The following is a 22299-nucleotide window of genomic DNA, read 5'->3' as shown; positions in this document are numbered from 1 at the left end:
AAAATAGATATATTAAAGGTGTTTAAGTACGACTAATGTTGATCTTTGCTTAACACTATTTTCTTAAGAAATTTAAATGTTTATTAGATGCAATTATATTTTTACAAAGTTATTGATAGTTAAGAATTTGATGTTTTTTAAACAAAAGAGGAGCATAAATAAATTTTCTCATTAAAATATTTACTTGCCATCTCAGCAGTGGATATGCACTTTTCTCGACCACTGTGCGTAATGTGAGCGCCGAAGTTTGAGCCAAGTTAACCATTTCATTCAACAGCATGCAGTCGGAGCGGTAGAAAGTGCTTCCGGGTAACGGCTTTCGGAACGTGCATATTCTACCGATCGCAGAGGAAAGCTTGCGGATCGGATTGCTAAAAAGAAAAGTGTCAGGCTGACCGAGTGGGAAAATCCAAATTGAAATCCTGCATTTGAAAAGTGGTCTTGAATCGGGACAACTAACTGGTAATAAGTGAGTGTGTGTACCGTGTACCCGTGGTATACCAGTGGTAAATAAGTAAATGGTTGACTGCCTCGATTTTCGGTTGTTTTGGGCAATTCGAAAACCAGCCAGCAAGGTTGAGTGAACTTGGTAGTTGCCCGTTGGTATGTAAGCCAAATTCAAACTCCGTCGTGTGCAGTAAATGGGTAATGTTTTCCTTGTGTGCGTGTGTGTGTGTGTGTGTGTGTGTGTGCTGGGCCTGTGATTCTTCGCGGCGGCTACACTTTTCTTTTTCTTTTTTGGATTATTAATTCGAAACGTGTGAACGTTAGTACAAGTGCTGGGAAAAAGGGCAGTTTGCTCAACGGGGAATTTGGATCATCTTCGGGCTCCTTTTAATTGGCCAACCACGCGATAAACACATTAAAAAGCTGAATGTAAAAATAAGTTGTGAGATATATGTATAAATTTAATACAAGCAACATTCGTTCTGATGTATATTTGTATTATGGATCCTCAACATCACCCGACATTGAAATGCATAAGCCTTACTTTGAGCATCTACCCTAATAACAAATTTCATGACTCTAAAATGTAGTACAAAATAGGCAAGCTTTTTATTCCTTCAAATCTAACAATTTACACTTCCTGTTACCAATATCAGGTGTACATCATTTCGGCACTGAGCGATAGACTCTTGGGTATGTTGGCCATATTTTCGAAGTAGCAGGCCAGCTCGTCGACATTAACTTCGTCGGGACTTTGGGTCTGAGCATCTGTGCCTCCATAAGGGAAGATATCATCTACTTTGCCACATTCCCAGGTCGTGGAGGCCGTTTCAGGAACCTTTGGGACCAGATTAAACTGTTCCTGTGGCATGTCCACCTCTGGGATTGCCAAGTCTATGGCTTTTCCGGAACCAACAATATTTTCGCACTCGCTCATCATGGCTTTAAGGTCGTAGGTACTGCCATAACCCTTCTTTCTAGCCGAGACCGTTGCCCAGTTAGATTCCGCCTCTTGCTCGATGTCTGGAATCCTGTGAGCCCAATCCAGTCCTTCGGCACGGCTTATTTTAAAGGGGTGTTGAATCCTTGGTGTTCGAAGCAGCACCTTTTGCTTCATTGTTTGCTTTACAGTTCCTGAATCTTTGCATTTGCTGTAGGAACCCAAAGTTGTGTCTATTGCTGATTTATGGGAAGTTGATCCTTCGATTCGAAAGTCTGAGATTATCATCTTATGCAGCTCGGAGGACAACTTTTCTAAAGACATCGTTTTTTTAGTTGAACCAAACAAGGATTGTGTGTGAATGTGTCTGGTGTTGTAGGTGTGGCTTATGTGACCCCTACTTTTCAGAATCTTAGATGTGTGATGTGAAGAAATAGAATGAAAAGCCTATTCATCTGGCCTTGGATTCCTTTCAGATCGATTCGAGAATTTTCAGCGCCAACCTGATTGAAAGATAACACAGACGAGTATGTCATCGGATCGCTTTCACAAGTAAGTACATGCAATTAATTTGGCTCTATCTTATCGCCAACGGAATGCACAAGACTCATTAACTTACTGGATCAATCTTTGGTGTTTAGAGCCGCCAAAGATGGGCTGTTGGATGTGCTGGCAGCAGCCACCCGGAAGGATACGAATGCCAAGGACAGTGATTCCATGACGCCGGTCATGTGGGCAGCCTTCGAGGGCCGTCTGGATGCACTGCGTCTGCTGTGCGGCAGGGGGTGCGTAATTGATAAATTTATGTTTCTTCATTTACCTAATCATCTTCTATTCTCACATCAGTGGCGACCCCGACAAATGCGATCAGTTCGGAAACACAGCCTTGCACTTGGCCTCCGCCAAGGGTCATTTGCACTGCGTGGACTTTTTGGTGAAATTTGGCGTAAACATCTATGCCTTGGATATCGATAAGCACAGCGCCAAGGATCTGGCGGCTATTAATGGCAGGGACGAGATCCTGCGCTACTTGGATGTGGCCTTCACAAACTTTGAGGCCACCGAAAAGTAAGCTTATGAAATGTCTTTCACTTGTTTGCAAGAATTTATAGACTAATATACTGCTTTAATTCACAGGAAAAAATGTAAGGCCCTGAAAGAATTGGCCGAGAAGAACTGCGAGAAACGTGTGCGGGAGTACATGAAACGGCAGAATCAGCAACAGCAGCGCCAGGATCCGGAGTATTCAGACCTAAGCCCACCCAGTGGCTCCAGCAAGACCGGCAACATGCTCTCCACTCTCAAGCAGAAGATCTGGTCCAGCCAGGGCAATCTAAACAAGACATCAAGGGATACACCGCCACCCACAAAGTTCAGCGATCTGGTTGGGAGCGGTAGCAGCAGCAGCGGCGGCTCCACGATAGCCAGTCGAGCGGGAACGGTGCAAAAGAGACCATCGCAGCTGCAAAAGCAGCACAGCAGCACATGTCCACACTCCAAGGTGTCCAGCGACACAGACGGTGGCTTCAAGGTGCGCGAGGTGGAGCCGGATGGCAAGCGGACCATTACTTCGCTGACGGGTCTGCAGCGAGACTCCGAAGTGCTGTACGTGGGCACATTCAGTTCCAACGAGGACAGTGTCGGCAAGCGCGGCAAGATCAGCGATGTGTTTGAGTGCATGGAGGCCGATGAGCTGGACCACAGCGATAGCCGCAGTGGCTACAGCTCGGCTTTGGCGCGTTCCTTCTCTCAGCCGGACATTCTGGGCGATGGAGAGTTAACGCAGGCACTCAGCGAGGAAGTGACACTCCAGAGGCCTGTTGGACTCTTTGACAGACCCACCATGCTGGGCAGCATTGCCTTCCGTCGATCCGTAACTGCGGCTTTGAGTCAGCTCCAACTACACACGGACACCAGTTCCACATCCACGATGCGGAATGCGGGCAGCAATCCACCAAAGTCACGAAATGGCGGGGGAAAGGGTCGCTTGTACCTGAACCTTTCGGATGATACGGACTCGGAGGGCGGCGGTCACGATGTCTATAGCGATGATGACGACGACGACCGAGAGGGCGGAGGAAGTGCCTTGCAGCGATTCCTGGCCGTCTGGGCTCTGGAGGAATACCTGCCAGTGTGAGTTTGCTGCTCACAAAATGTGACTGGAATGCAATGTATATTAAACTCGCGTGCATCTTCCATTACTGTTTCAGATTTCAGAAGCAAGAGATCGACTTGGAGACCCTGATGCTGCTCACAGAGTCGGACCTCAAGTCACTTGGCTTGCCGCTGGGTCCATTCCGTAAACTCACCTTCGCCATCCAGGAGAGACGCAACGCCCTGGCCAATCCCGGACCCCTGGTAGACAGTCGACTGTAGTCGACAGTAGTTGGCCTAATCATTCTATTTTTTCGTAATACTTCAACATGTTCAATTAGCCTAGTGTACATACTAAATTAAAGCCTAATTAATTATCATCACCCCCTCGCTGTGTTAGCCCGACACCTGTTGCATCAGGTAGAGATTGGCGTAGATTTTGTTCAGTGCCATCAACTCCTCGTGGGTGCCGTGTTCCACAACCACACCGCGTTTAAGCACACAGATGAGATCCGCATTCCGCACGGTGGTCAAACGATGCGCGATAGTCAGACATGTGCGGCCGGATCTGGCCTCATCCAGCGCCTGCTGCACAACCTTCTCGCTCTCCAGGTCCAGCGCAGAGGTGGCCTCGTCCAGGATGAGTATCTTTGGGTTTCTGACCAGCGCTCGAGCGATGGCGATGCGTTGCTTCTGACCACCAGAGAGCTGCGAGGTCTTGCCCAGCCGGGTCTCGTAGCCTTGGGGCAAAGCGGTAATAAAGTTGTGGATATTGGACTTCTTGGCCGCCTCAATGATCTCCTGCATGGACACATCGTCCCGGAAGTTGTTGCCATAGGCTATGTTCTCGGCTATGGTGCGATCGAAGAGCACTGGTTCCTGGGAGACCAGGCCCAGCTTGGAGCGCAGTGTGTCCAACGGGAAATCCGTGCTCGGCACTCCGCTCAAATTCACGGATCCCGATACGGGATCGTAGTAGCGGAGCAGCAGTTGCACGCAGGTGGACTTGCCGGAGCCAGATGGACCCACTAGAGCCACCGTCGTCGACTTCTTGATGGTGAGATTTAGGCCCTGCAGAATGGGAGTGCCCTTCCTCGTCGGATACTCGAAGCCCACGTTTTCATAGACAATGTCTCCCTCGGATTTCTGAAAAGACAATGAAAGTTGAGTTTCCATAACATAATGTCCGGTTTCGATGGGGGTCAAGGGTCTGGAATAGTCTGGAATGGTCTGGAATGTTGACTCACCTCAACGGTATTGTAGGGACTCTGTGGCGGATCGGGCTGCGTGGAGGTGCGCTTGAAGAGATCCATCAGGCGTCCAGCGGACAGAATGGCATCGTTTACATTCGGCGCGTAGGCCAGGGCCTGTCCCAACATCCAGGAGCCAAAGATCAGAGCCTCGGCCACCTTGATGATGTCCTCGTAGTTCATTCGCTCCTCGGCCACCAGCACACCACCATAGTACATGGAGATGCCGTAAGCCAGGAAGGGAGCCGCCTGTCCCAGAGCGAAGACCAGACCACGGAAGCGAACTTTGCGCCTGCAGGCGACATCCACACGATCGATCTGCTGAACGTACTGATCCAACACCTGACGCTCTAGGCAAAGACCATTGACCGTTCGGATATTGGTAATAGCTTCGACAGCCACTTGGGAAGCCTCCTCGATCGATGCCTTGGCCTTTTGGGCGCTCTTCATGATGAAGCGGCCCTCCAAGTAGACGGACAAACAGACCAGTGGCAGGGTGACCAGTGTGAGGAGCGTCTGTTGCCAGGAGAACACGAATCCGACGACCATTCCAACCACCAGAGTGGCCACAGCCTGCAGCATGGTGCCCACACGAGCTCCGGTGGCCTGGAATATGGAGAAACGTTAGTGGTTCCGTCTGTGGCACCAGACTTTTAATGTTGAAACTTACCCCCTGAACGTTGGAGCAATCGCTGGCCAGGCGGGAGCACAGTGCTCCCACCGAATTCCGCTCGTCATCGAAGTAGGCAATTTCCTGACCAATAATCGTTCCAAAGGCCCGTTTGCGCAATCGCGTTGTCATCTTCACGCCGGCCGCCGTGAACATGTAGGTCTGCAGCATGTTGCCCAATCCGGCCATCAAGCCGATGCCAACGAAGATCATGGAGATCTTCAGGACCTCGGCTCGCACAACGTCATCGTCGCCGTCGGAGAGGATGCCAAAGAAGTCGCCGAAGAAGAGACCCCAAAGCGGGAATGTGGCGCCGTGCATCACGGATGCAATGGCTCCGACCACTATGAAACGCCACTCCGGGGAATTAAGCTTCATCAGTTGCATGAAGGACACCTTGGACACCACTTCCTTGTCCTTCTTCTTCTTGCGGCGCTGCGAGCGACCTGTAAATTATATGAATATTGATTTATGAATATTAGTACGACTTTCTTTTAATATTTAATTTCTTCTATTTAAATAGGGAATTTATCATACTTAATGAGTTAAAAGAAATACTTCCTTAACAATTCAAGATAACTAAGCTTATAAGATAAGGACCAAGATATGTTTTAACTGATCACTTTATCCTAAAACTGGAAACATTGGCTAGTAAACCATTATTTACCCTGGCTTCTGGTACTTACGCTTGCGTCGCGTGCTGGCTCTAAATCCGCTGTTCCTGGAGCTGCCCGATGTCTGCAGCTCCGGCTCCTCGTCCTCCTCCTCCTCGTCCTCCTCGTCGTCGTCGGTTTCCTCGTCAGACAGGTTCTGCGACTTCTGCAGAGGCCGCCCGGCCACCGCTCCCTCGTCCGCCTCCGTGGCCTCCTTGCGCTGGGTGATGCTCACCAGCTCGCAGTAGAGTCCCCTTCGCTCCATGAGCTCCTCGTGCGTGCCCTGCTCCGCCACCACGCCGTCCTTGAGGAAGACAATCTTGTCGGCATTGGTGATGGTGGACAGTCGGTGGGCCACAACCAGAGTGGTTGGTCCCTGGCTGGCCAGTTCCAGGGCACTTTGCACCCGCTTCTCAGAGGTGGGATCCAGGGCTGAGGTGGCCTCGTCGAGGAGCAGCACTTGGGGCTGGCGAACCAAAGCCCGGGCAATGGCAATGCGCTGCTTCTGGCCACCAGAGATCTGGGCGCCCTTCTCGCCCACCTGGGTGTCGTAGCCCTTGGGTAGACGAGTGATGAAGTCGTGACAGTTGGCCGCTCGCGCCGCCTTCTCTATATCCGCCTGAGTGGCCGATGGTCTTCCGTATCGGATATTCTCGCCAATGGTGGTGGCGAAGAGAACCGGTTCCTGGCCCACCACACCGATCTGCGATCGCAACCAGCCCACATTCAGTGTGCGAAGATCCCGTCCATCCAGTTTGACGCTGCCCGCCTCGGGGTCGTAGAACCGCTGCATCAGCTGGATGAGGGTGCTCTTGCCACACCCAGATGCGCCCACGAAGGCCACCGTCTGACCCGGAAGCACATCGACGGTCAGACCCTTGAGGATCTCCACATCTGGCCGGGCGGGGTAACGGAAGCGGATGCCCTCGAAACGAATGTGTCCAGCGGTGTTTTCCGGCCTGTTCCCCTTCTCATCCATGGGATCCACCTGCGACGGACGATCGATGATGTTGAACAGCGTCTGGCCAGCGGCCGTGGCCACAGCAATGGCTTCCACGTGTGGCGAGGCGAAACCGAGATTCTGGGCACCCATGATCACGGCGAACAGGACAATGACCAGCACGGCAGGAGTATAAACGCGATCGGGAAGATCACGCTCGTCCAGGATGAGCGTCACTCCATACCAGATGGCAAGGGCCATGCACAGGTAGATGATCAACCAGGAAAGGGCATTTCCCATGCCCGAGTAGAGACCCTTCTTGCGACCCGTATTCTCTGCGGGAATGAGCAGCTTTGCAAAGCGTTCCTTCTCCTTCTCCTGGCCACTGAAGGCGAACACTGTGCGAATTCCACTGAACACCTCCTCGACCACGTTGGCCGCATCGGAGTAGGACTTCAGCTCCTTCTCGGCCAGCGATCCCTGGAGTCGCGCCACCACACTGGTGGCCGCAATGATGAAGGGCACACAACTGAGAATGACTAGGGTCAGCTTCCATCCGTAGACAAAAGCGGACACTATTCCAATCACAAAGGTCATGATCAGGAAAACCACAATCACCACTTTCTCGCCAATGCCCTCCTTCAGTTTGTCCAGGTCTCTGCAAATTCGGAAAAAATCGAGATGTTTCAGAAATCAAAATGACCAAAAAAACTCTTAAAGATGAGAATATGTATGATGAGCAACAGATTTAGTTTTTAGTTTAACATTCTACAAATGAAAGAAATTTGAATGAATGAATTGTATTATAAATTGTGCATTTCACATGATATATTCAATGAACTTAAAAATTGGCTGGGAATCGCGATAGTCATAAATTGGTTCAATCATTTTAAGCCATATTGATGATAAGAAGTCGGATTGCTACTTTGATTGCCTAACTTTCTAGTTCTGCTAATCAATATTCAATTGCTGACTTGTTTAATTTGTATATTGTAATAAGATCATTAGTTAGATGTTGAGCCGAAACTCAAACTCACTCTGTCATTTTGCTGGCGAAGTTGGAGCCCGAACTGGTGTCGTACCAGGCGATGTCCTGGCGCAGCATGGCCTCCAGGAAGAGCTTTCGGATGCGGTCGATCTGGTTGAGGGCTATCCGGTTGGCCAAGTCGATGGCCAGTGTGATGAGCAGGAACATGGCCACAGATCCCACCAGACTGCCAATTCCAAAGGCCTTCGCATCATCAATGATCGCCTGGTTGTTCTCCTCTTTGCTGGCATTTGTTCTGCAGGGCATATGGTGTTATAAGCCTATCCTGGATACCCATCTAATCATCAAGGACTTACAGTTGCTTGCCGCCACCAAACATGGGCAGTGCAAAGGCTGGTGAGGATGTGCCCACGAGCACTGTTCGGTCCACCAGCAGGGACGTGAACTCGCCATAGATGATCATGAAGTAGGGAATGAATGCGGACGCAGCGGTGGCCACCACCATGCTGAATACCATCAGGCAACGCTCGCATATGGTTGAGTATCTAAACTGTGGAATCGAGAACAAAAAGGATATAGAACGTGTATCGATCCTGACAAGGAGGCACCACTTACCAGATCAAAGTAGCTGTACTTCCGTGGCTCATCACTGCCTGATCTTTCCTTCAGCTGAAAGTCACCAGCTTGGGGCAACTGTGAGTCCTCCTTCTTCGCCATTGTGTCTATGAGGCGATACTGCAGTAAAGGCAGTAAAGTATCTCTCTACTCGCTATAGCAATCGAGCCTAAGAACAAAGTTAACAATCAGTAAAGAGCACTTTGCGCTGGCCTGATATGTAAGCTCTAAATTGGGGTCTATAATTTAGACTCCATCAATTAAAGAACTTAACCACGCGAACCTCAAACACGCCCAGTTGTCGAGGCTTTTTATCTGCAAACTGAGCTATAGACGTCTGATTACTATCTCAAATTCAAATTCGCAAATAAGAGTTCAATGCTCTTAAAATAAACTTGTTATCCCAGGAAAGTTACTGGGTAGATTTGCAACAGAAAGATTGCATTTGTAAAAATATTGCAACTATTTGCCCATTAAAACGAATACTGGCTCAGATTTTAAAGTATGTTATGATCTAAATCTATCCTTATTTCAAGCTATTTTTCATTAATTTCTTGTACTTGCACTTTTCTTGCACTTAATTAAATGGAAATCAATGTATCGCAACATCTTGGGAATACGTAATTATAATACCATTAACATAAGTAATGTTGATAAAAATGGGAGCAATTATCACGCTTAAGTGTGTGATAATTAATGTATCTTAACGTGTTACATAAAATATCGCAGAGATTATTAGATGCGGAGCAAAGGGCTGATTAATCAGCAAAAACAATTTTCCCAAGTCAATTTAAGGAAATTAGCTCTATTGCGCGAATGAAAAAGCGTCCATAAATTAATAAATTAAGCGCAATTGGAAAGCGAGATATTTTTGTGTCGATTGCGATTGTCAATTGCGAACGGCTTGCACTCAAGATCCCAAGGAACTGGGCATAGCCCACTCCTCAGCTCCACTCAGCTGCACTCGGCTGGCTACTCAGACTCGTTTCAATCTTATTCACTTTTATTCGGAAACGCACTAATCAAATGTATTGCGAAACTGATTGAAATTTCATGGAAATTCACTTGCTACTTGGCACTTACGGAGCACGTGCCGATCTTCCGTGGACACTTAACCAACTGATGAAACTCGCGTTCGCCCAAAGACTTTATATTTGTATTTCCTCTGGCTCTCTATGGGCAAAAAGACGTCTGGAGCCGACGAGTGCGCGATCTGAACTGGACTAACCCAAGATCGAATGGTTGCGACGACAGCTCGGTTCCAGAATCTCGGATCTTCGGTCTTCGGTCTTCGGTCTCGGTTCTCGGGTGGCAATAAAGACGATCGTATAACTAATCGGGATTCCCATTCCCCCGGCAACCACTTGCCACTCACTCGTCCACTCACTTGTTCCTGGCCGCTGTCCTGTAACCAAAACAGAGCCATTATGGCCGATAAAGCTGATGCAGATTAGATAGTTTGGCCAGGCACCATCAATACGGCGTTACGCCAGTCTGTTATCACTCGCGTAACCGGTATTTGTTTACTCTACAGCGCCGAGTAAAAGTCCATAAATCTATGGACAGTGCAGTCGGGTTTTGGCCAAAACAAAAGAGACTAAGCGTAATCCATTTGCGCGCATGGTTTTCCCCTTTCGAACGGTTTTAAGCTGAATTCGTAAGATCGGGGGACTAACCGAGAAGAAATCTGTATCTGTATCTACATTTGTATCTGTATCGCGTGCGAAAACCGTGATTCATACCGCCGCTCAGGTGTGCAGTGAAATACCTGGATGCTTAAGCGTGGTAGCGGCATTCTCACGCTGCCCAGCGACTTCCCCAATCCAAATATAAAACACTACTTAGTCTGATAAAATACAAATAATTTTGTTTTGTGATTCAGTACGGCGCATGGCGCATGGTCCAATTCTTTCGCGTCAATCTTGTTGTTTATGGTTCGTATTTCGCCATTTCAGTACGGAAACTGCCTCAATGGGTATCAAAGGGTATCTCCAAGCAATACGATTTGCAAAACAAAAATATTCCAAGAGGAACTCGCTTGCAATCTAATCGACAGTTGTAAGCACTCCTATTGTGCATAACAGCACTAAAATAAAGTATATATACAATGTGCTATTAAAACACTAACACATCTGGTACTGTGTTCTTTAGCAAGTCAGATAAGCCGAATTGTGGCCAATTTAGACAAGGTTCTTTAAATAGATAATTGAGGCCTGGTCTCTCGTTTTCGTCCATTTGGCATCAGATGGCGAAATTATTTGGCAGGCGATTGAAATCGCTTCCATTCACATGTTCAAATGTTCTCTTGGTTACGGACCTAGTCCAATGCGACTATATTACCTGTGTTATCTATGGCAAACCAGATTAGTATTCTTAAAACTCGTGCATATTTATAGACGTGGGAAAGAAATTGGACAAAGGTGTATATCAAGTATTGGCGAAAGTATTTGTCGCTGTACTCAGAAGCAAATTGCTTATATGCGCAATCTTCAATCTGACTTATGGCTTTATTTTTTTAACAATTTCGTATTGTTCGTATCAACAATGCATTTTCATTTGGCAATATTTGTTATCGTTAAAATTACATTATTTATGATAAGTTAAATTTTTTTGATTTCGAGCATTTAATGATTAACCTAAATGAATTTCAATAGTTTAAACTACAAGTATAATAAAACAAATGAGAAACTGTATGCTCAATCTCAACTTTCTAGCTTCTATAGTTCCTGAGATCTTGATGTTCATACGGACAGACAGGCAACCAAACGGACGGACAAACGGACGGACAAACGGACGGACAAACGGACGGACAGACGGACATGGCCATTTATTCGGCTATTGATACTGATCAAGAATATATATACTTTTTATGGTTGAAAACGACTCCTTTTGCCTGTTACATACTTTACAACGAATCTAGTCAACCCTTTTAATCTACGAGTAACGGGTATAATACGTAGACAATTAGATAAGAATATTTTTGAATATAAAAAGGATCATCAACTAAATGATTAAGTTTTAAGGTCGAGAAATGGTTTCATTTTTGACGGTGTATTTCTAGAGTACGATTATGACGCATTCGCTCATATTTACTCTTACCTGTTTCGCCTTTCTCTTTCTTCTCTTTAATCTCTTTCATCTTGTGCCGAGTTGACGTCGAAAAACCAGAACCGCTTAAGGAAATCTGGTGTTGGCCAATAACGGGTAGTTGTGGGAAATGCCAGTTTGGCTAATAGTAAGCCCCATGTGGGTTCAAGGAGGTTTCGAGCATATGGAGTTCTTTGCTGGGAATACAGCGTTTTTAATTCCGCACATTAAGTTTAGTTTTATATTCTACGTGATACAATTTTAGTTTGACCTTAAACTCTCGTGCCCTCAAATCGTTGAGCTATCATCTGCTAGTTGTGATTTCTGGGTTAAGGCGGAAGAAGTTCGGACTTTATGATTTTGCATATACGCTTTGGAAAAAAGTTAAAGAGTTTTTTATGACATAATTACTTGCCCAAGAAATATACTTTACGCGTGGTAGAACCCACATAATAACAAACCCAACCAAAACAAACAAGTCATTTAATAAATAAAACATTTATTTCAAAACGAACTTTAAAAGTGAGTCAATATAATTAGTGCATAAGTTCTCAGCTCGTAAATAAACAATAGATTTATTTACCAAAACAGTTTGCATATTGGGCAATCTTTATATGGTATTTTCAGAGGTAGTTTCACTTTATGGTGTTTGTGTATATGCAAATATAGTTGCATTTAACATTCAGTGCGTGTATAAATATGACTAATTAATAGTTGAAATGCATTAACTTTTAAGTGCACATTTATTCACGTTAAACAAGATGTGCATGAATTTATAGAAATAATCTAGTTTTTTATAATACACAAAGATTGCATGGATTTATAGGAATAAATAATTTTCACATTACTCAAAGATATGTATAAGATATTATCAGGAATAAGTAATCTTTATATAGCTGCTCTCGGACTTCTCAGATTGAACGTGACTTCAGTAAACCAGGCGAATGGCCTGCTGTCCGTGGTAGATATCGCTCCTGACCAGAACTTCGTAGCTGCTCAGCCGGATCTCCTGGCCACCGAACGGGATCTGGAGGCATCGGTTGTAGGTCTCAATGACGCCGGGGGTCAGGCTGCCGCAGTAGTGACCCCGTCCAATGTAGAGTGGTGCTCCGCCAGGTGTTGTGCCGGCCACAACAGCTCCGGGCGGAACGTTTCCGCCGTAGGATGGCACCCAGTGGTACTTGCCCCTGCCCACCAGCATTTGGTAGGAGGGCTCAATGATTTCGCGACCCCCGTGGGCTATGTAGCCACATCCCTGGCTGGGAATGGCCTTGCCCGGAACATGGACACCGCGGTAGTGGGCCCTGCACACCAGCAATTGCTCCATGTTGCTGTCATGACCTCCGATTACGGCATCGGGGGAGTAGTAATAGCCCGGTTCGGCGGTTACCCAAACGTCATAGTTGTTGCCATAGCCGTAGGCGTCATATGCCGATGGAGCAGCACATTCGGCCGGAGTGTAGGACGAGCATCCGGCCTCGTAGGGATTATAGGTGGCAGCGGGTGTAAACGATGGCCCCGCGGGAACGGACACTGCAGTGACCTCGGCAGGAACAAATGAAGGTGGTGGCGCCGCGGTGACCTCAGCAGGAGTGAACGATGGAGGAGGAGGCGGCATGACCAGCACTCCACCTGCTGGCGGTGGTGGTCGTGGCATGACCAGCACTCCCCCCGCTGGCGGCGGTGGAGTTGGACTCGGCAGCACCGCCACACCTCCAACGGGCGGCAGTGGATGCGGAGTGGGTGTGTAAGCCGGAGGCCTGTCGGGAAATGGCATGGCAGCCAAGTGCGGATAGGGATATGGTTTGGCTGGCAGTGGCGGCGCCATTGCCGGTGGAGATGGGGGTGGCGGCGGTGTGAGCGGGCACTTTTCCGGCTCCTCCAGTGGAGGAGGTGGTGGTGGCAGCTGCCAGCCGGGCACTACTCTGCGCTCCTCCACCAAAATCTCGTAGGAGTCCAGGCGACGTTCGGCGCCGCGAAATGCGATGAACAGCGCCCGATGGACGGAGGAGATTTTGCCGATAATCAGGTGACCCTCGTAGTGGCCACGACCAATGTACACCGGCTGGTCCAGCGACGTGCGTCCACAGAGCACAGCGTTCCCCGGAATCACGTGGTCGTAGCACTTGATCCACACCAGATTCTGGCCGCACAGCACCTCGAAGATGTCCTTGGGCAGGGCCTCTCCTCGCTGCGAAATGAATCCCAGTTGCTTGCTGGGCACCACCTTGCAGACCAACATGTCGCCCTCGTGCTCCGCCCTGCCCACGTAAATCATGGCGCCGTCCTCATCGTTGCCGCCCACCACTGCCTCCTCGGGAAGGGAGGAGTAGGCCGAGGACTGAACCCACTTGTAGGCTGGAAGAAAGAGGGGAAGGTTTAGTTATAAGCTTAAAAATGTGGTAGGTATGAATATAAAAATGAATAAAAGTGAATGAAAATATGAATTAAATACAGAGAAACCTAAAGGGTTTACAGTATAATTTGCTATTATTAAAAATGCAACTTAAATTTCTATTGGTTTATATTCAATCTCAATGAATGAAAAGTATTTCCTATAATATTTGTTATCATCTATATGATATGGACACAATTGTCATTCACACTTTTTAAAAGGAGTTAACCTTCTCTGAATAGATAATTTCAACTACTTCAATTCTTCTGGAATTCAAACAAGTAAGTTCCAAATGACCACTATGATAAGGAAATGACATTCATTGAAAGCCACTATCTTAGCTCATAAATTTTGTAATACCAGTCCAATGCCACAATCCATATGGAACCAGGTTTAATCTAATGCCATATCAGTATAATAAATTTGAACCGAAATGCAAACAGATTCTTGGGTATTAACAGTCGGTTTATTGGGTGCGATTACATTTTGATCGTGGCTAAATGCATGTGGTATCTGTAGGATTCCGTTCCCTTGGCTTATTGTCTGCAGAGAATCTCGTAGGAGTTGACGCGAATCTCCCGTCCGCCGTAGGGAATGTAGAGGCATCGCTGGCTGGCCGAGATCAGACCCGGAGTCAAGCTGCCCTGGTAGTGTCCGCGCCCAAAGTACAGCAGCTCGCCATTGCGAGCGCGACCCGTGGTCACGGCGTTGGGCGGAATGCGGTGGCCGCAATTGGTCCACACATAACCGTAGCCGGTGAGCACCTCGTAGCTGGGCTTCTGGAACTCGTATCCGCCGAAGCAGACGTAGGCGGTGCCCTTGCTCGGCACCACCTTGGCGGGCAGCATCTCGCCCTCGTGCAGCGCCCTTCCGGCGTAGATGGGAGTGCGGTCGGAGTCGTGTCCGGCGATCACTGCACCCGGAGGAGTGTAACTGGGCGAGGCCGGCACCCAGACGTCGTGCTGCTGCTTGATGAGCACCTCGTAGGTGTTGATGCGCACCTCCTGGTCGCCAAACGGAATGTACAGGCAGCCGTGCGAGGGATGCACTTTGCCCACAGTCAAGCTTCCGGCATGATGTCCGCGTCCCACGTACAGCGGCTCACCGGTGCGCGTGGTGCCACTCCTCACCGCGTTCGGTGGCACGCCACCACTGGCACTGGGCACCCAGGCGAATCCCTGACCCACCAGCACCTCGTAGTGCGTCTTCCTGTGCTCCGCACCACCGTAGGCCACGTAGGCGCATCCCTTGCTCGGAATCACCTTCGCCGGAAGATTCTCGCCCTCGTGAAAGGATCGACCCACATAGATGGGCGTGCGGTCCGAGTCATGGCCACCGATCACCGCGTAAGGGGGCAGGGGGCTGTGTGGAGACGAGTGCACCCAGGTGTTGTCTGCAAGGAGCCGGAAGAGAGAGAGAGAGAGAGCCAGAAAGGCGATAAGTTCGATACCTCGCGATAAGATAACCTATCCGTACACTGAGAGAAACCTGGGGAGCACTTTTTTATTTATTTACTAATCACGATATTATTTGATTACTTTTCATAACTTTTGTTTTGATAGAGGGTAACCATATCAGCACTACTCTAATGTAATTGAACAATTTAAGATTATTTTACTTTATACCTTTTCAAAGGGTAAACAATAATCACCTGCATTAAGTGCATTAACAAATTGAGTACCTATTGGATACGAATCAGTAACCAGATAATACCTTAGTGATTCATTCCTTACTCTCATAGCTTTCTCTCTGTGTACGTATTTCATTTGCTGTACGGTTTGTGGGTTTGGGTGGTCTAGGTGGTCTAGGTGGTCTGGGGGCGGGGATCAAGTGGGATTGGGGGTTTCACAGAGGCGTAGGGATGTCAGCCTGGGCTCACTGCACTCGTCCTACCAACGGTCACAACTCCTCCTGGCTGCACGGCGCCTGGAAAGAGCAAAGAAAGGCGGAGAACCGTAGAAGTCACTCAATGCTCTTTGCTGTTTTTCCGGCTAGTGTGCACAGAGAAAAAATCACAATGCCAAATCAGCGAATCACCGAATTGGCCCGTAAATGGGGATTTATCTGCCACACACCAGTGTGATATTATTATATCTAATTTGCAATGTATAGCACACAAATAATAAAATCAAAAGAATTTAATAAAAATATATTGAAGTCTTAAGCGTATCAACAATATATTTTTTGATTTGGTTGAATTAGTTTAGGTCCTTGAGGCGATATTGTTTTAAATCTTTCAGGTCAAATTACAATTTTGACCTTTAGACGGTGGCCTTGCAAAAATACTTTCTTTACACTTATCTGCGGTTACTCATTCTACTTACCCATTGTGTGTCAATTGATGATAAGAGTTATTCCTTTGGAAAGTTGTATCTTATGTTTACTTATTTTCCCGACTCCAAAAAGCGTCTGAACAGACTGATGTTTGCGTTTTCACTAAACCATTGGTTCGCAAAAGCCTGACGTTTAAAAACCGAACGAGACCGATTTGTCACTGCCCCTTATCAGCGAGCTTTTATCTATCAGTTCGCATGTGTATAGCAAAAAAGGGAATTTGATAAGGCGACCATTGATATCACTACACTTAACTTCCAGTCTCGAAAGCTCCATTTCCAGAAAAGCATTCCCTTAATCGATCGGGAATGAATCATTGCCCCAAACAGGCGGTACTTTTTGGAGTAAGAAAGCAAAGCATGTGGACATTGTTTTTAATCATGTTGTTGCGCCCTCTCAACAGGTGGAACCCCAATTTAATGAACCCATAAATATTATGACGCCTTCTTGAAGCGCCCATGCTCAAAAAAACCCCCCCGATGAAGAGGCGATAAGGCAAACTCAATTTTATCTTTTTGAAAAAGGATCATTCGCATTTTATTCTCCATTACCTACGGATTAAGAAATGTTTATATTAAACCCTTGTTGTTATTTACATATGTGTTGATATTATTTCTTTCAATTATTTCGCGGACAATAACCCTTTTATAAAAACAATCAAACTGATTTCGAAAAACATATGTTAGGCATAGAGCTGTTTGTAAAAAGTATAATTAAATGTGACTCAGCTAGGCGGTAACGATATCAATAAATACGTTTATATCGCCATTGACTCATATTTACACTTTACAACATATGCACAACATAACTTTAAAATCTGAATAATTCACACCAAGGCTAAGGTAACTGCTTATATGCAAGGCATTATTTTTGTTCTAGAAAAGCATTCCTGAGCTCATAGTTGATCCATGGACAGCCACATACATACATACATACGTGTACCTATACTCTTTTACGAACTTATTGATCAAGTTTATTTTTGACTACCGGCGATAAGATTCGTAGGCAACTGCTTGTAGATAAAACCCGTAAAAACTAAAACAAAAACAAAAACACACACTCATGCAAAAGATCGATGGAGTAATTGTCGCCGCCCTTCCTGTTTAACACAAAATTTAAATCGCTATTTCCAAACAAAATCATCCAAAAGGCCATTCTGACACACCTGACAGTTGGTCGCAATGACGAACACACTGCATGACATGAGGATACATTTGTGGAACACACACACAAACACACACACACACACACACAATCGAACAGTTCAAGCCGCTGTGACTAAGATATCTTATCACTGCCGGCTAACTTGGCCGACTGATAAGAGGGAACAACAGCTTTTAAGGCGCAACCGATGTGCGGGTAGAGAACAGTCGTTGAAGTCAGCCCCAACATAGCGGAGCCAGCGAGTATATAGCACCACGTTCCAGACCTAAATCAACAACACACAAAACTCACACACACACACACAACATGGGAGGTGAGAACTGAAGTGCAAAGTTTGTGACTAAGATAATTCCGGCGAAAAGGAAAGCATTGTGTCGCAATTAGTCGTGACAAGTGGCCAAGTGTCATCGATACTCCGCGCACCTGACAGCCGAAATCCCCCGGAGCTTTGGTAGCTTTCCATAGATCCGGCGATTTTGCACCCGGACAGATAAAAAAACACCGTGTGTGTCGTCGTGTCTACTGTGCCTGATTAATGGGGTACAGTTGGCCCACGTAGCAACGTTAACTTATCGCCTCTGACCTTACTCTATATATACACTTTATTTGCTTTCAGACTACACCTGGATTAGCACCAACGTTTACGGAGCCCTGCCCCCAGGTGCCATCATTGCCGGCCACGATTCCGACCAGGATCCCATCTATGTGGGCCGCGCCTACCACAATGGCGAGATGCTGCCGGCGAAGGTGGTGCCCGGCAAGCAGCAGGCCTATGTGCCATGGGGCGGACAGGAGATCAGCAAGCACGACTTCGAGGTGCTCGTCGGTGATCACTTCTCGTGGATCCCGGCCAGCGGCGGATCTGTACCGCCCTTCGCCATCCAAGTGGGCCAGACTGGCGAGGGTGAGCCCCTGTACGTGGGTCGTGGTTACTTCCAGGGCAGCCTCACCCCCGGCAAGATCCATCCCTCGCACCAGTGCCTGTACATCCCCTACGGCGGACAGGAGGTAGGTCTAACCCTCACTTTGCTCTTACGTTGATCGATTCCCTTCATCCCCTCAAGAATAACGCTCAAAGTCCACGTGGTGACGAATCGCACCGCATACCGAACACTTTAATCTGTGACCTAACGAATGCACATGTCTTTTCAGCACCGTCTGGAGGCCTATGAAGTGTTGGTCCAGCCGGAAACCTGGATAGCCTCTAGCGGACGCGGCATTGTTCCTGGAACAGTGGTGGGCGGACACGACTCCGATGGCGACCAGATCTTTGTGGGTCGCGCCTACCACGAGGGCGATTTGCTGCCGGCCAAGGTGAGGACCTCACATTGTATAGCTCCTGCTATATTCTTGGAGCTGTACACTTGGAGCTTACCAGCTTGCAGTCGTTGTGTGGCATCTTACTAAATTTCTGCACTTATCCACCAGGTGATCCCCAGCAAGGGCTGCGCCTATGTGCCCTACGGAGGCGGTGAGGTGGTCAAGCACGACTACGAACTGCTGGCCGGATACGGATACGGATGGGTGCACGACAGCCATGGCAACGTGCCCGGCAATGCCGTTCTCTGTGGCCGCACTGCCGACGGAGAGCCCCTGTTCATCGGCCGTGCCCACCACCACGGCAGCCTCACTCCCGGCAAGATCCATCAGTCGCACCACTGCCTCTACATCCCATTCGGCGGCGAGGAGGTCCGCATCGACCACTACGAGGTCCTGGTCAAGGGCTAAGCTCCTACTGCTACTAGACTACTTAATTTATAAATCATCTTGCATCATTAAAACTGTCTACCGCTAAACCAAATGTCCGCAATTTGAATGGGAAATGGGAAGACAACTTCGTGCTTTTGCTTGCTAAGCACAAGTAATTTGCGTAAACATATTTGAGAAAATAATATTTGCCTGCCATGTACGACACATTTATCCAACAATGATGTCTTTCGGAATGAAGTCTGGCATTGGCATTGTCACTTTGAAACATCTGCATATAGACATTAATACCGCAATCGTTGCCCCTAGAGTGCATCACGAGTCCTTGCCACAATGTTTGCTTGCAACTTTCCGATGTGTACACTCGTAATCAGAGCTGTGGCTTTGATCGATGACCACATATACGGGTCCAATGGAAGCAACTGTTTCGGCCAGTTTCCTCAGTCACAATTTGCACAGGATTTTCGCAAGCCCTGTTCTAGAGATTCCTCATAGGGATATGTGCCAGCATTGTCCTTTTTCAAAGAAAAGGAACATATAATGGGACCTACGCTACTTCCCTGATTTTCGTAGCTGCCAAAGTCTGTTAGCAGCTGCCCCACGTGAGTTGATGATGAACCGAGGTCACTACGTCTTTCGACTTCCAGTTGACCAATTTCGAAGGTCCAATTATCAAGAGGGAGGACAATTCCAGGTCCATTCTATATAACATGACAGCAATGAAGAATCTGCTTACCGAATCTTGTAGATCGATCATTGTATGATTAGGTTCAAAGTTAAGGAAGTCAGTGGACTGGTCCTCTGCTAGTTTAAAGGACTCCAGACCTTTGGAATATCACAAAAGCTTTTCGCACTCATGGCGATTGAGAAATGAGAAATTAGATTTGAGGGTTGAGCAGGACTTAGCTGTAAACATTGAAAGGGGTTGCAATAAAATATGCTTCTAATCAATGGGTTATTCCAGCAATAACTTGAGTTTCATGTAGTTTCACTTAGTGTTAAGCCAGTCGGTAAACTGGTTTGCAGACAACTTTAAGGTCTCTAGATCTAGATTGGTTGTGCTGGTTAACGTGCATCTTAGCCTTTCTTTAGCTCGATATATTTTACTTAGATTTTATATTCAGGCTCTTCTGATTTCCATTTCCTATAAGTACGACCTAAAGGATGTCGGCATTAAAGGCCACCGCTTTCGTACAAGCAGAAATTCGTTACACCTTAAGTTATGCTTTGTTTTGCAAGCTTTTCCAGAGCTTTCGATTGACTCTCTACATGGTGTGTAGACTTAATGTAAAGATACACCCCCAGGGTCGCATATCTTATTCTTTTTTCCTCCCAGGCGCACTCGCTTGCTCTCGCTCGCGCTCGCCGTCACTGCTTGCTTGCCATTGGTCGTTTGTTTCCGTCGTCGGCAGCGCTCTGTTCTCATTGGCTAACTGGAAATAAAGCCGCTCCCGACAGCGAACTCCATTGGTCTTCTGTGGCAAAATTCTCAGGCTGTGGACGTGGCCAACTGAAAGTGGCAGGTGGCCAAGACAAGGCGTTTCCTATCGCATTTCATTTACCAATTAACTTTCACCAGAGGCCTCAAGGACTTGATAATTTCGGCATTGTCCAAGGTGTATTTTAGATTTAAAAGTACTATTTTGCTGATATTCATGTGAAAGATTCTCGAAGAGGAATCTTGCCGCTCCAAACTGGTTTTGGTAGGCCGCTGACCAAAATGCCGTCGCTTCTTACACACTGGCGTCTAAACGAAAGACAAAACAGTATAGACAGAATATTTGTAAACAAATTTTGCTTTTGCACTCGGAAGTCTAATAATCACAATGATCTCAAGTAGTGACGAGATATTCCACTAGATATGAGGATTTTAGTATTAAATACACTTCATGTCTAGATGAGTTTAGTTTAGCTCAACCTACACTATATATGATTAAAGAACGAATTTGATTTGAAGCTGAGTAACATCAAGAGTTTCACGTTAAAGAATGTCCAGTCAAATACTAAGTTAAAAACATTATTTTTTCGCATTTTTTAATAGCAATTATTTTGAAGTTACACAAGTTAAACAAGTGATTAAGGGCTGTCCCCAGTGGAGCATAAGCCAAACGCCGTAAAATCCATTTATGTTATTTTGTTTAGTGGCAAACCTTTAGTGCATTAACTGCATTTAACAAACATAAGTAGCTTAAAGTTTGAAATTTTGTTTGGTTCTAATGCATTTCTGGTTTCTGTACCAGCAGATCCCACCTTTTACGAAACATCTCCATAGCAAATATCACGACAGCAACGAGAAATGCAATAACCCCAGAGATGACATCTTAAATAACTTTGCAGATTAGACAAAGCAATCCAATTTAATAATTTTACCTGACCATGTATGTATGTACATTACCCCTTTTATTAAACCCCTTTTTTCATTTGAATATCAGACACCCCAAAGTGTAAGCACCAGCCTTGCAGGCGACTGTCAATTTCAGACGACTCTGCAACGGCAGAGTCATAACTTTAAGGCCATACAAGGAGCATGGGTAGTGGGACATGGGAGGAGGACCCACCCCCTGGCACTGGCGATGGCGAATAACCCTCGGCCAATATAAATTCTTGTAATTTAATTTCGCTATTGCAAAGGAAGCGCACTCACATACTCGTAATCCGTACGAACATACAGCGGCAGCAGTGCCACGTGAAATCTCGCATTTATTTGAACGGAGAAGAGATATTAAAAGGCAACTCTGATGCTATCGGAGACCAGAGACCAGAGACCACATCCCATTGACGCAGCTTCCTCCTTTGCTTTTTTACCGCCAACCCTCGGAATAACTGTGAAAATGCTCGACATTCCGGGGCCCAAGCAACAATAACAAACGGCAACGGGACGGCATGGGGACGACTATCAGTTTCTACAGACGAGTGGAATGACAAAATTTCGCCTCTGGGCTGTCACAGTATCTGCGCCTCGTCTTCTATGCGTGTATCCGTATCCGTGCCCGTATATGTGTATCCGTATCTCGG

General features: G+C 46.9%; 6 protein-coding genes across 8 annotated transcripts; 2 read left to right on the top strand and 4 right to left on the bottom strand.

The window, feature by feature from the left end:
- Positions 1 to 263: 263 nt before the first annotated feature.
- On the top strand, positions 264 to 3864 carry LOC120444877 (Usher syndrome type-1G protein homolog). 2 transcript variants are annotated; one of them, XM_039624856.1, is made up of 6 exons: positions 264 to 462; positions 1864 to 1939; positions 2029 to 2172; positions 2234 to 2455; positions 2525 to 3520; positions 3598 to 3864. In XM_039624856.1, exons 2-6 carry the CDS (start codon positions 1917 to 1919, stop codon positions 3761 to 3763), a joined length of 1551 nt encoding a protein of 516 aa, XP_039480790.1. In that variant the 5' UTR covers positions 264 to 462; positions 1864 to 1916; the 3' UTR covers positions 3764 to 3864. The 2 variants fall into 2 exon arrangements, with proteins under 2 accessions (XP_039480790.1, XP_039480791.1); XM_039624857.1 differs by having other exon boundaries at positions 264 to 469.
- Positions 1033 to 1829, bottom strand: LOC120444878. The gene has a single exon (XM_039624858.2). It carries the CDS (start codon positions 1709 to 1711, stop codon positions 1100 to 1102), a length of 612 nt encoding a protein of 203 aa, XP_039480792.1. The 5' UTR covers positions 1712 to 1829; the 3' UTR covers positions 1033 to 1099.
- LOC120444876 (multidrug resistance protein homolog 49) lies at positions 3781 to 9826 on the bottom strand. The gene is made up of 8 exons (XM_039624855.2): positions 9681 to 9826; positions 8598 to 8766; positions 8339 to 8532; positions 8032 to 8277; positions 6088 to 7652; positions 5402 to 5847; positions 4729 to 5337; positions 3781 to 4627 (listed from the first exon to the last, which is right to left on the bottom strand). Exons 2-8 carry the CDS (start codon positions 8697 to 8699, stop codon positions 3878 to 3880), a joined length of 3912 nt encoding a protein of 1303 aa, XP_039480789.1. The 5' UTR covers positions 8700 to 8766; positions 9681 to 9826; the 3' UTR covers positions 3781 to 3877.
- A 2389-nt stretch (positions 9827 to 12215) lies between these two features.
- On the bottom strand, positions 12216 to 16537 carry LOC120446149 (protein transport protein Sec24-like At4g32640). The gene is made up of 2 exons (XM_039626977.1): positions 16404 to 16537; positions 12216 to 14042 (listed from the first exon to the last, which is right to left on the bottom strand). The coding sequence occupies exons 1-2, from the start codon at positions 16405 to 16407 to the stop codon at positions 12613 to 12615; spliced, it is 1434 nt and encodes a 477-aa protein (XP_039482911.1). The 5' UTR covers positions 16408 to 16537; the 3' UTR covers positions 12216 to 12612.
- Positions 14524 to 16530, bottom strand: LOC120446150. Of its 2 annotated transcripts, XM_039626978.2 has the most exons (3): positions 16404 to 16529; positions 15973 to 16005; positions 14524 to 15472 (listed from the first exon to the last, which is right to left on the bottom strand). In XM_039626978.2, the coding sequence occupies exons 1-3, from the start codon at positions 16405 to 16407 to the stop codon at positions 14616 to 14618; spliced, it is 894 nt and encodes a 297-aa protein (XP_039482912.1). In that variant the 5' UTR covers positions 16408 to 16529; the 3' UTR covers positions 14524 to 14615. The 2 variants fall into 2 exon arrangements, with proteins under 2 accessions (XP_039482912.1, XP_039482913.1); XM_039626979.1 differs by lacking the exon at positions 15973 to 16005 and having other exon boundaries at positions 16404 to 16530.
- A 1207-nt stretch (positions 16538 to 17744) lies between the features above and the next one.
- Positions 17745 to 19378, top strand: LOC120446573. Its single transcript, XM_039627595.1, has 4 exons — positions 17745 to 17890; positions 18194 to 18585; positions 18730 to 18891; positions 19006 to 19378. Exons 1-4 carry the CDS (start codon positions 17884 to 17886, stop codon positions 19303 to 19305), a joined length of 861 nt encoding a protein of 286 aa, XP_039483529.1. The 5' UTR covers positions 17745 to 17883; the 3' UTR covers positions 19306 to 19378.
- The last annotated feature ends 2921 nt before the right edge of the window (positions 19379 to 22299 follow it).

The sequence above is a fragment of the Drosophila santomea genome, chromosome 2R (assembly GCF_016746245.2).
Source record: "Drosophila santomea strain STO CAGO 1482 chromosome 2R, Prin_Dsan_1.1, whole genome shotgun sequence".
NCBI classification, from domain to species: Eukaryota; Metazoa; Arthropoda; class Insecta; order Diptera; family Drosophilidae; genus Drosophila; species Drosophila santomea.
Note: the sequence above shows the minus strand (reverse complement) of the source record. Positions and strands in the feature narration are given on the sequence as shown.